The sequence below is a fragment of the Onychostruthus taczanowskii genome, unplaced genomic scaffold (assembly GCF_017590055.1).
Source record: "Onychostruthus taczanowskii isolate IOZ18803 unplaced genomic scaffold, ASM1759005v1 scaffold413, whole genome shotgun sequence".
In the NCBI taxonomy this organism is placed as follows: domain Eukaryota; kingdom Metazoa; phylum Chordata; class Aves; order Passeriformes; family Passeridae; genus Onychostruthus; species Onychostruthus taczanowskii.
In genome coordinates, this window is record NW_024501605.1 from 11,665 (window position 1) to 22,432 (window position 10,768).

The 10,768-nt window shown below is 61.3% G+C and overlaps 2 protein-coding genes across 2 annotated transcripts in view; one reads left to right on the forward strand and one right to left on the reverse strand.

Moving 5' to 3' along the window:
• The window catches only part of LOC121340614 (SRSF protein kinase 3-like), a 14,373-nt gene extending 11,350 nt beyond the window's left edge, over positions 1-3,023 (forward strand). The window contains exons 6-9 of the mRNA XM_041413483.1: positions 440-592; positions 1,491-1,560; positions 2,194-2,286; positions 2,804-3,023. Of these exons, the coding sequence (XP_041269417.1) occupies positions 440-592; positions 1,491-1,560; positions 2,194-2,286; positions 2,804-2,988 (501 nt within the window). The 3' untranslated portion in view covers positions 2,989-3,023. The remainder of the gene's footprint in view (positions 1-439; positions 593-1,490; positions 1,561-2,193; positions 2,287-2,803) is intronic.
• The window catches only part of LOC121340611 (isocitrate dehydrogenase [NAD] subunit gamma, mitochondrial-like), a 12,017-nt gene continuing 4,269 nt past the window's right edge, over positions 3,021-10,768 (reverse strand). The window contains exons 4-10 of the mRNA XM_041413480.1: positions 10,657-10,717; positions 9,831-9,963; positions 6,614-6,770; positions 6,491-6,504; positions 5,537-5,631; positions 5,140-5,200; positions 3,021-5,007 (exon numbers count right to left, since the gene is read on the reverse strand). Of these exons, the coding sequence (XP_041269414.1) occupies positions 4,927-5,007; positions 5,140-5,200; positions 5,537-5,631; positions 6,491-6,504; positions 6,614-6,770; positions 9,831-9,963; positions 10,657-10,717 (602 nt within the window). The 3' untranslated portion in view covers positions 3,021-4,926. The remainder of the gene's footprint in view (positions 5,008-5,139; positions 5,201-5,536; positions 5,632-6,490; positions 6,505-6,613; positions 6,771-9,830; positions 9,964-10,656; positions 10,718-10,768) is intronic.

A 10,768-nucleotide genomic window follows, 5' to 3' on the forward strand; every position in this document is an offset into this window, starting at 1 on the left:
GGGGGGGACTGGGAGGGACTGGGGGTGAGGTTTTGGGTGTGTTCATGTGGGTTTGGGGGGGCGGTGTGCAGATTCGGGGGGTGTTTTGGGGGTGTCCATGGGGGTCTGAAGTGTTTGTGTGGGTTTGGGGGTGTTTTGGGTCTGGGGGTGTCCGTGTGGGTCTGGGGATGTCCATGTGGGTTTGGGGGTGTTTTGGGTCTGGGGGTGTTTTGGGTCTGGGCGTGTTTTGGGTCTGGGGGCGTTTTGGGTCTGGGGGCGTTTTGGGTCTGGGGGCGTTCTGGGTCAGGGGGTGTTTTGGGTCTGGGGGTGTCCATGTGGGTCTGGGGGTGTTTTGGGTCTGGGGGCGTTCTGGGTCGGTCTGGGCGTGTTTTGGGTCTGGGGGCGTTCTGGGTCAGGGGGTGTTTTGGGTCTGGGGGTGTCCATGTGGGTCTGGGGGTGTTTTGGGTCTGGGGGCGTTCTGGGTCAGGGTGACCCCTGCCCCCAGCACAAGCACTTCACCGAGGACATCCAGACGCGGCAGTACCGGGCGCTGGAGGTGCTGCTGGGGGCGGGCTACGGGCCCCCCGCCGACATCTGGAGCACGGCCTGCATGGTGAGGGGGGGGCTGCCTGCGGGGGGCTGCCAGGGACCCCCAGCGTGGGCAGGGGGCTGCCAGGGACCTCATAGTGTGGGCAGGGGGCTGCCAGGGACCCCGGGCTGGGCAGGGGGCTGCCAGGGACCCTGGGCTGGGCAGGGGGCTGCCAGGGACCCTGGGCTGGGCAGGGGGCTGCCAGGGACCTCATAGTGTGGGGGGGGGCTGCCAGGGACCCCGGGCTGGGCAGGGGGCTGCCAGAGACCCCCGGGCTGGGCAGGGGGCTGTGATGGACCCCTGGGTGGGAAGGGGGCTGCCAGGGACCCCGGGCTGGGCAGGGGGCTGCCAGGGACCTCATAGTGTGGGAGGGGGCTGCCTGGGACCTCTGGGTGGGGAGGGGTCTGCCAGGGATGCCAGGGTGAGGAGGGGCTATGGTGGTTCCCTGAGGTGGGGAGGGGTCTCTGATGGACCCCAGGGAGGGAGGGGGCTGTGATGGACCCCCGGGTGGGGCAGGGGGCTGTGATGGTTCCCTGAGGTGGGGAGGGGTCTCTGATGGACCCCAGGGTGAGGAGGGGGCTCGGGGTGGGGAGGGGGCTGCCAGGGACCTCATAGTGGGGGAGGGGGCTGCCTGGGACCTCTGGGTGGGGAGGGGTCTGCCAGGGACACCAGGGTGAGGAGGGGCTATGGTGGTTCCCTGAGGTGGGGAGGGGTCTCTGATGGACCCCAGGGAGGGAGGGGGCTGTGATGGACCCCCGGGTGGGGCAGGGGGCTGTGATGGACCCCCGGGTGGGGAGGGGTCTGTGATGGTTCCCTGAGGTGGGGAGGGGTCTCTGGTGGACCCCAGGGTGAGGGGGGGCTGCCGTGGCCCCCGGGCTGGGCAGGGGTCTGCGTGCCCCCCCAGCCCCCCTTTCCCCCCCAGGCGTTCGAGCTGGCCACGGGCGATTACCTGTTCGAGCCGCACTCGGGCGAGGAGTACAGCCGCGACGAGGGTGGGCGTGGTCTCGGGGGGCGGGGCCTTGGGAATGGGTGTGGTCTTAGGAATGGGTGTGGTCTTGAGAATGGGTGTGGCCATGGGACAGGTGAGGCCTTGGTTGTAGGGATGGTGGTAAGGATGGGTGTGGCCTTGGAAGGGGGTGTGGCCTCCGGGATGGGTGTGGTATTAGAGATGGGTGTGGTGTTGTGGATGGGTGTGGTCTCAGATGGGTGTGGTGTTGTGGATGGGTGTGGTCTCAGGGATGGGTGTGGTGTGGATGGGTGTGTTCTCAGGGATGGGTGTGGCCTCAGGGATGGGTGGGACATGGTACATGAGGGTGGAGCTTCCCCAACAAGGATATAAAAGTGGGCGGGGCCTTTGGTAGCCAATCAGGAGTCAAAGAGGTGTGGCCTGACCCAAGGGCGTGGCCATTTGGGATTGGTTTTCAAGCGGGGCGTGGCTCATAAGTGGGTGGAGCCTGCCATGGCGTGGCAGCCAATGGACTGTGGGGTTGGCCAAGGGGGCGTGGCCAAGTCCATATCCCCGTGTGGGGGTGGGGCAAGAAGAAGGGATTGAACAGCAGGGTGGGCGTGGCTAAAGGGGGTGGGCGTGGCTGGAATGGGCGTGTCCGACGTGCCCCGCCCCGCAGACCACATCGCCCACGTGATCGAGCTGCTGGGGGAGATCCCGCGGCACGTGGCCCTGGGGGGGCGCTACTCCCGCGAGTTCTTCAACAGGAGAGGTGAGGGCGGGGCCGGGGGCGTGGCCAGGGCTGGGTGTGGCCTGGCGGTGTCAGAGGGGGCGGGGTTAAGGGCTGGGTGTGGCCCTAAAGGTGTGGTGGGGTGGGGTTATGCAAATGAGGGGGTGGAGGTGGTGCCACACCCATAGGGGCGTGGTTCTGGGAAAGGGGGAGGAGCTTGAGCTTTGCAGGGTGATGGAGTGAGGTTTGTCTTCCCATGGCCCCACCCATGGGGGGGGCGTGTCCTGACCACACCCATCAAAAGGGGCGGGGCCACCTCAACATTGGGACATATCCTGACCACACCCCCAATGGGCGGGGTCACCTCAGCATTGGGGTGTCCTGATGACCACACCCCCATAAGGGGCGGGGCCACAGCTTCCGGCCATGTCCTGACCACCCCATAAGGGGCGGGGCCACCTCAGGACCCCTCCCTTCCCCTCCCCCGCTCTGCGTGCGCTATGACGCGGCCGTGGGCGTGTCCCCCGCCGGCCCCGCCCCTGACCCCGCCCCTCGGCAGGTGAGCTGCGCCACATCCGGCACCTGCGGCCGTGGGGGCTGCGGGCGGTGCTGCAGGAGAAGTACGAGTGGCCGCGGGGCCCGGCCGCCGCCTTCGCGCGCTTCCTGCGGCCCATGCTGGCCTTCGAGCCCGGCCGCAGGGCCACGGCCCGCCAGTGCCTGCAGCACCCCTGGCTCCGCCCCTAGCCCCGCCCCCGCCGCAATAAACCACGGGGAACGGCGCTACCGGCTGTTTATTGGGGTACCGGCTGTGTATTGGGGTACCGGTGGTACCGGGTGTTTATTGGGGTCCTGTGGGGGTTCCCGGTGGTCCTGGGGTGTTTATTGGGGTCCTGTTGTGGGGGGTTCCTGGTGGGGGGTTCGGGGGTTCCTGGGGTGTTGTTTGGGGTACCACTGGGGGCTTCCTGGTGGTCCTGGGGTGTTTATAGGGGTACCGGTGGGGGATTCCTGGTGATCCTGTGGGGGGTTTGGGGGTTCCTGGGGTGTTTATTTGGGTTTTGTGGGGGGTCATGGTGGTCCTGGGGTGTTAATTGGGGCCCTGTGGGGGGGTTCAAGGTTTTCATGGGAGTGTTTTGGGGGGGTTCCTGATGGTCCTGTGGGGGGCTTGGGGGCTCCTGGGATTTTTATTGGGGTCTTCTGGGGGGGTCTTTGTGGTCCTGTGGTGTTTATTGGGGTTTTGGGGGGTTCCTGGTGGTCCTAGGGTGTTTATTGGGGTTTTGTGGGGGGTCAAGGTTGTCCTGGGACGTTTAGGGTTTTGTGGAGGTCTCCTGGTGGTCCTGGGGTGTTTGTCTGGGGTCTTTTGGGGGTTCCTGGTGGTCCTGTGAGGGGTTTGGGGTGCTCTTGGTGGTCCTGAGGGGGGTTTAGGAGATCCTGGGGTTTTTACTGGGGTCCTGTGCAGGGTCTGGGGGCTCCTGGGGTGCTTATTTGGGTCTTCTGGGGGGTTCCTGGTGGTCCTGGGGTGTTCATTGTGGTCCTGTGTGGGGCCTGGGGGACTCCTGCTGGTCCTGGGGTGTTTATTGGGGTCCTGTGGGGGATTTGGGGTGCTCTTGGTGCTGCTCTGGGGGGTTTGGGGTGCTCCTGGTGGTCCTGTGAGGGGCTTGGGGTGCTCCTGGTGGTCCTGGGAGGGGCTTGGGGGGCTCTTGGTGGTCCTGTGTGGAGTTAGGGGGGTTCCTGCTGGTCCTGGGGTGATAATTGGGGTCCTGTGGGGGGTTTGGGGTGCTCCTGTTGGTCCTACGGGAGGTTTGGGGGGCTCCTGGTCGTCCTCAGGTGTTTACTGGGGTCCCGTGGGGGGGTTGGGGTGCTCTTCGTGGTCCTGTGGGGGGTTTGGGGGGGTCCTGGTGGGACCCTAGAGTGTCCTGGGGGGCTCCAGGGGGGTCCCAGGGGCTTTGTGCGTGCTCCTGGGGGGTCCCAGAGCTGTTTTGGGGTCCCTTGGGGTGCATCGTGGTCCTAAAGGTCCTGGGGGTGCTTTGGGGTCCCGGGGGTGTTCTGGGGGGTCCCAGGGGTGTTCTGGGGTCCCAGGAGGGTCCTAGGGGTGTTTTGGGGTCCTGGAAGTGCTTTGGGTGTCTTGGAGGGGGGTCCCAGTGGTGTTGTGTGGTCCTGGGGTGTTTTGGGGGGGCCTGGGGTGTTTTGGGGGGTCCCAGTGGTGTTGTGTGGTAGATGCCATGTTCCAGGGGGGTCCCGGGGGTGTTTGGGGGTCCCGGGGGGTGTTTCAGGTGGTCCTGGTGCTGTTTCAAGGGGGGTCCTGGGGGTGTCAGGCCTGTGCTCCTGGGGGTCTTCTGGGGGGGGGGGGGGTCAGAACTGCTTTGGGATCTTGGGGCCATTCCAGGGGGGTCAGGGGCCACTCTGGGGGGTTCCCAGGGCCATTTTGGGGTCCCAGGGCCATTCCTGGGGGTCCTGGGGCCATTCTGGGGGGTCCCAGGGCCGTTTTGGGGTCCCGGGGCTGTTCCAGGGGGGTCCCAGGGCCGTTTTGGGGTCCCGGGGCTATTCTGGGGGGGTCCCAGGGCCGTTTTGGGGTCTCGGGGCTGTTCCAGGGGGGTCCCGGGGCCGTTTTGGGGTCTCGGGGCTGTTCGGGGGGGGTCCCAGGGCCGTTTTGGGGGTCCCGGGGTCCCCGTGTCCGTGGGGGGCTCAGCCCCGCGGCAGGTGCCCGATGATGCTCTGCACCGCGCCCGACGTCGTGCCCTGGCCCCCGATGTCCGGCGTGTGCGTCTGGGGGCGGGGCCGCGTCAGAGACACGCCCACGGGGGCGGGGCCACGTCCACCAGGCAGGTTAATGGCCACGCCCCCGGGTTTGGGGCCACGCCCCTGGGGGAGGTGGGGCCAGGTGAGGGCGGGGCTTACCCGGGGGTCGTCCAGCGAGGCCAGCACGGCCTTGCGGATGGTGGAGGCGTGGTTGTGCAGCCTGGGGGCGGGGCAAGCGCGGGCCACGCCCACATCAGTGAGCCACACCCAGCCACAGAGGTGAAGCCCCGCCCCCTCCAGGTGAACACTCAGAGGCTCCGCCCTCCTGAGGTCCCGCCCCCTCACCCAGCCCCTCTCATGGGATCCTGGCCTGCTAGACCACACCCCTTAGCCCCTCCCACTGGGAAGCCACGCCCACTTCCGAAGCACCAGCTCTTTTTTGGGATCCCGTCCCTCTCAGGTGCTCCCCACCCCCTCCCAGGTCTGCCCCACCCACCGCAGGTGTCCCCTCCCCCTCTTGGGTGTCCCCACCCCCTCCCGGGTGAGCCCCCCCCACCGCAGGTGGTCCAGCATCATGCAGGCGGCCAGCAGCGCGGCCGTGGGGTTGGCGATGTTGCGGTTGGCGATGCTCTTGCCGGTGTTCCGCGTGGCCTGGGGGCGCGGCGTGAGACCCCCGTGAGCCCCGGTGCCCCCAGCGACAGCCCTGAGACCCACCAGTAATGGCCCAGTAACAGCCCAGTGCCCCCCAGTAACAGCCCAGTGCCATCCCAGTAACAGCCCAGTAATGGCCGTGAGACCCCCGTGAGCCCCAGTGCCCCCAGTAACAGCCCTGAGACCCACCAGTAACAGCCCAGTGCCAGCCCAGTGCTCCCCAGTAACAGCCCAGTGCCCCCCAGTAACAGCCCTGAGACCCACCAGTAACAGCCCAGTAACAGCCCAGTGCTCCCAGTAACAGCCCAGTAACATTCCAGTAACAGCCCAATGCCATCCCAGTAACAGCCCAGTAACAGCCATGAGACCCCCGTGACCCCCAGTGCCCCCAGTAACAGCCCTGAGACCCACCAGTAACAGCCCAGTAACAGCCCAGTAACAGCCCAGTAACAGCCCAGTAACAGCCCAGTAACAGCCCAGTAACAGCCCAGTAACAGCCCAGTAACAGCCCAGTAACAGCCCAGTAACAGCCCAGTAACAGCCCAGTAACAGCCCAGTAACAGCCCAGTAACAGCCCAGTAACAGCCCAGTAACAGCCCAGTAACAGCCCAGTAACAGCCCAGTAACAGCCCAGTAACAGCCCAGTAACAGCCCAGTAACAGCCCAGTAACAGCCCAGTAACAGCCCAGTAACAGCCCAGTAACAGCCCAGTAACAGCCCAGTAACAGCCCAGTGCCCCCCAGTAACAGCCCAGTGCCATCCCAGTAACAGCCCAGTAATGGCCATGAGACCCCCAGTCCCCCCCAGTAACAGCCCAGTGTCATCCCAGTGCCATCCCAGTAACGGCCCTGAGACCCACCAGTAACGGCCCTCAGAGACCCCCAAGTGACAGCCCAGTGCTCCCAGTGCCCCCGAGGCATTCCCAGTGCTCCCAGTGCCCCCCAGTGCTCCCAGTGCCCCCCCAGTGCTCCCAGTATCCGACCCCCCGGGACCCCCCAGCCGTACATGATGTTGGCCTTGTGCACGGCGGTGACGCAGCGGCGCGCGGCGGCGCGGGCCAGCCCGAAGGCGTAGTGCGCGATGCGGCGCGAGCGCCCGGCCGTGATGATCTTCAGGCTCTCCACCACGCCCGCCACGCTCTGCGGGCACAGGGCGTGGCACGGGCGTGGCACGGGCGGGGCACCGCCCCCGGGTGTGGCATGGGTGTGACACAGCTGGGCGTCACCAACAGGGCAGGGCACGGGCGGGGCCCAGACGGGGCACCGCCCCCGGGTGTGGCATGGGTGTGACACAGCTGGGCGTCACCAACAGGGCGGGGCGTGGGTGTGGTATCAGCCCCGGGGCGTGGCACGGGTGTGGTATCACCAACAGGGCGTGGCATGGGTGTGGTATCAGCCCCAGGGTGTGGTATGGGTGTGACACAGCCGGGGCGTCACCAACAGGGCGTGGCGTGGGTGTGGTATCAGCCCCGGGGCGTGGCACGGGTGCGGCATCACCAACAGGGTGTGGCACGTGCGTGGCAGGGGTGGGGCACGGGTGTGACATCACCATCAGGGTGTGGCATCACCATCATGGGATATTTTGGGTGGGGAACCACTCCCCGGGTGTGGTATGGGTGTGGCACAGCTGGGATGTCACCAACAGGGCGTGGCATGGGTGTGACATCACCATCAGGGTGTGGCGTCACCATCAGGGTGTGGCGTCACCATCAGGGTGTGACATCACCATCAGGGTGTGGCGTCACCGATGTGGTGGGGTAGGGGCGGGGCATCAGCCCCAGGGCGTGGCACCACCCCCCAGGTGTGGCACGGGTGTGGCATCACATCCAGAGTGGGTATTTTTGGGGGGATTTGGGATATTTTGGGTGGGTTTTGGGGTATTTTTGGGGATATTTTTAGGGTGTTTTTGGGGGCATTTTGTCAGGTTTTTGGGGGGATTTTTGGGGGTTTTGGGGCACACCTCGTGCTCCAGGGAGCTGTACTCCCCCTCGGTGTTCTCAATGACGATGAGGATGTTTTGGGGTGTTTTCAGGGTATTTTTGGGGTGTTTTTAGGGTGTTTTTGGGGACTATTTTGGCCGGGTTTTGGGGTTATTTTTTGGGTATTTTGGGGGTGGTTTTGGGTGTATTTTTGGGGGGCTTTTGGGGCACACCTCGTGCTCCAGGGAGCTGTACTCCCCCTCGGAGTTCTCCCTGACCATGAGGATGTTTTGGGGTGGTTTTGGGGGGTTTTTGGGGCTTTTTTGGGCGGGTTTTGGGGGTATTTTGGCAAGTGTTTGGGGGTGTCTTTGGGTGTATTTTTGGGGATTTTGGGGCACACCTCGTGCTCCAGGGAGCTGTACTCCCCCTCGGAGTTCTCCCTGACCATGAGGATGTTTTGGGGTGGTTTTGGGGGGTTTTTGGGGCTTTTTTGGGCGGGTTTTGGGGGTATTTTGGCAAGTGTTTGGGGGTGTCTTTGGGTGTATTTTTGGGGATTTTGGGGCACACCTCGTGCTCCAGGGAGCTGTACTCCCCCTCGGAGTTCTCCCTGACCATGAGGATGTTTTGGGGTGGTTTTGGGGGGTTTTTGGGGCTTTTTTGGGCGGGTTTTGGGGGTATTTTGGCAAGTGTTTGGGGGTGTCTTTGGGTGTATTTTTGGGGATTTTGGGGCACACCTCGTGCTCCAGGGAGCTGTACTCCCCCTCGGAGTTCTCCCTGACCATGAGGATGTTTTGGGGTGGTTTTGGGGGGTTTTTGGGGCTTTTTTGGGCGGGTTTTGGGGGTATTTTGGCAAGTGTTTGGGGGTGTCTTTGGGTGTATTTTTGGGGATTTTGGGGCACACCTCGTGCTCCAGGGAGCTGTACTCCCCCTCGGAGTTCTCCCTGACCATGAGGATGTTTTGGGGTGGTTTTGGGGGGTTTTTGGGGCTTTTTTGGGCGGGTTTTGGGGGTATTTTGGCAAGTGTTTGGGGGTGTCTTTGGGTGTATTTTTGGGGGGTTTTCAGGGTATTTTTGGGGATATTTTTAGGGTGTTTTTGGGGGTATTTTGGCAAGTTTTTGGGGGTGTCTTTGGGTGTATTTTTGGGGTGTTTTTGGGGCACACCTCGTGCTCCAGGGAGCTGTACTCCCCCTCGGTGTTCTCCCTGACGATGAGGATGTTTTGGGGTGTTTTCAGAGCATTTTTGGGGATATTTTTAGGGTGTTTTTGGGGGTATTTTGGCTGGGTTTTGGGGTTATTTTTTGGGTATTTTTGGGGTGTTTTTGGGTGTATTTTTGGGGGTTTTGGGGCACACCTCGTGCTCCAGGGAGCTGTACTCCCCCTCGGTGTTCTCCCTGACCATGAGGATGTTTTGGGGTGGGTTTGGGGTGTTTTTGGGGCTATTTTGGCCGGGTTTTGGGGGAATTTTTTGGGTATTTTTGGGGTGTTCTTGGGGGTATTTTGGGGTGTTTTTAGGGTGTTTTTGGGGCACACCTCGTGCTCCAGGGAGCTGTACTCCCCCTCGGTGTTCTCCCTGACGATGAGAATGTTTTGGGGTGTTTTCAGGGCATTTTTGGGGTGTTTTTAGGGTGTTTTTGGGGCACACCTCGTGCTCCAGGGAGCTGTACTCCCCCTCGGTGTTCTCAATGACGATGAGAATGTTTTGGGGTGTTTTCAGGGCATTTTTGGGGATATTTTTAGGGTGTTTTTGGGGGTATTTTGGCCGGGTTTTGGGGTTATTTTTTGGGTATTTTTGGGGTGTTTTTGGGTGTATTTTTGGGGGTTTTGGGGCGGGTTTTGGGGTTATTTTTTGGGTATTTTTGGGGTGTTTTTGGGTGTATTTTTGGGGGTTTTGGGACACACCTCGTGCTCCAGGGAGCTGTACTCCCCCTCGGTGTTCTCAATGACGATGAGAATGTTTTGGGGTGTTTTCAGGGCATTTTTGGGGTGTTTTTAGGGTGTTTTTGGGGACTATTTTGGCCGGGTTTTGGGGGGATTTTTTGGGTATTTTTGGGGTGTTCTTGGGGGTATTTTGGGGTGTTTTTAGGGTGTTTTTGGGGCACACCTCGTGCTCCAGGGAGCTGTACTCCCCCTCGGTGTTCTCCCTGACGATGAGGATGTTTTGGGGTGTTTTTGGGGGGTTTTTGGGGGGTATTTTGGCCGGGTTTTGGGGGGATTTTTTGGGTATTTTTGGGGTGTTCTTGGGGGTATTTTGGGGTGTTTTTAGGGTGTTTTTGGGGCACACCTCGTGCTCCAGGGAGCTGTACTCCCCCTCGGTGTTCTCCCTGACGATGAGGATGTCGATGTCCCGGTGCCGCGTCTCCACCCCGGGCAGGCTCTGGCAGTGAATCACGTTGGCGTAGAGATCCAGGCTGGTCCTGGCAGCGCCCGAAAATATGCAAATGAGACACCAAATATGCAAATCAACCCACAGAATATTCATGTGAACCGCCAAAAGTTCAAATAAAACCCTAAAACTTCCAATGAGCTCCCAAAATATTCAAGTGAAACCCCTAAAATTACAAATTGGCCCCCAAAATGTTCAAATGGACACCCCAAATATGCAAATGAACCCACAAACCATGCAAACCAATGCCCATACATGCAAATTGAGCCCAAAACATGCAAATGAATCCCTCAAACAGGCAAATCAACCCCAAAACATACAACAGACCCCAAAATATGCAAATAAACCCCTAAAACACGCAAAGAACCCCCAAACATGCAAACCAACAGCCAATTATGCAAATGAGACCCAAAACATGCAACCCAACCTCCAAATATGCAAATGAACAGCCAAATCAGGCAAATGAACCCCAAATATGCAAACTGAAACCCCAAAATACGCAAACGACACCCAAATCATGCAAATCAACACCCAAAATATGCAAACGACACCCAAATCATACAAATCAACACCCAAAACATGCAAACGAACCCCAAAATGCAATTTAACCCCCAAGACATGCAAGAACCCCCAAAAACATGCAAATGAACCTCAAAACCATGCAAATCAACTCACTAAAAATGCAAACGACCCCCCAAATTATGCAAATTCCCCCCGTGCCCACCTGATGAGGTTGTTGCGGGATTTGTGGCTGGGGGGGAGGTTGTGGTTGGTCTCGATGTTCCCTGGGGGGAAAAGGGGCTCAGAGCAGGGCGGGGGGATTTGGGGGGGATTTG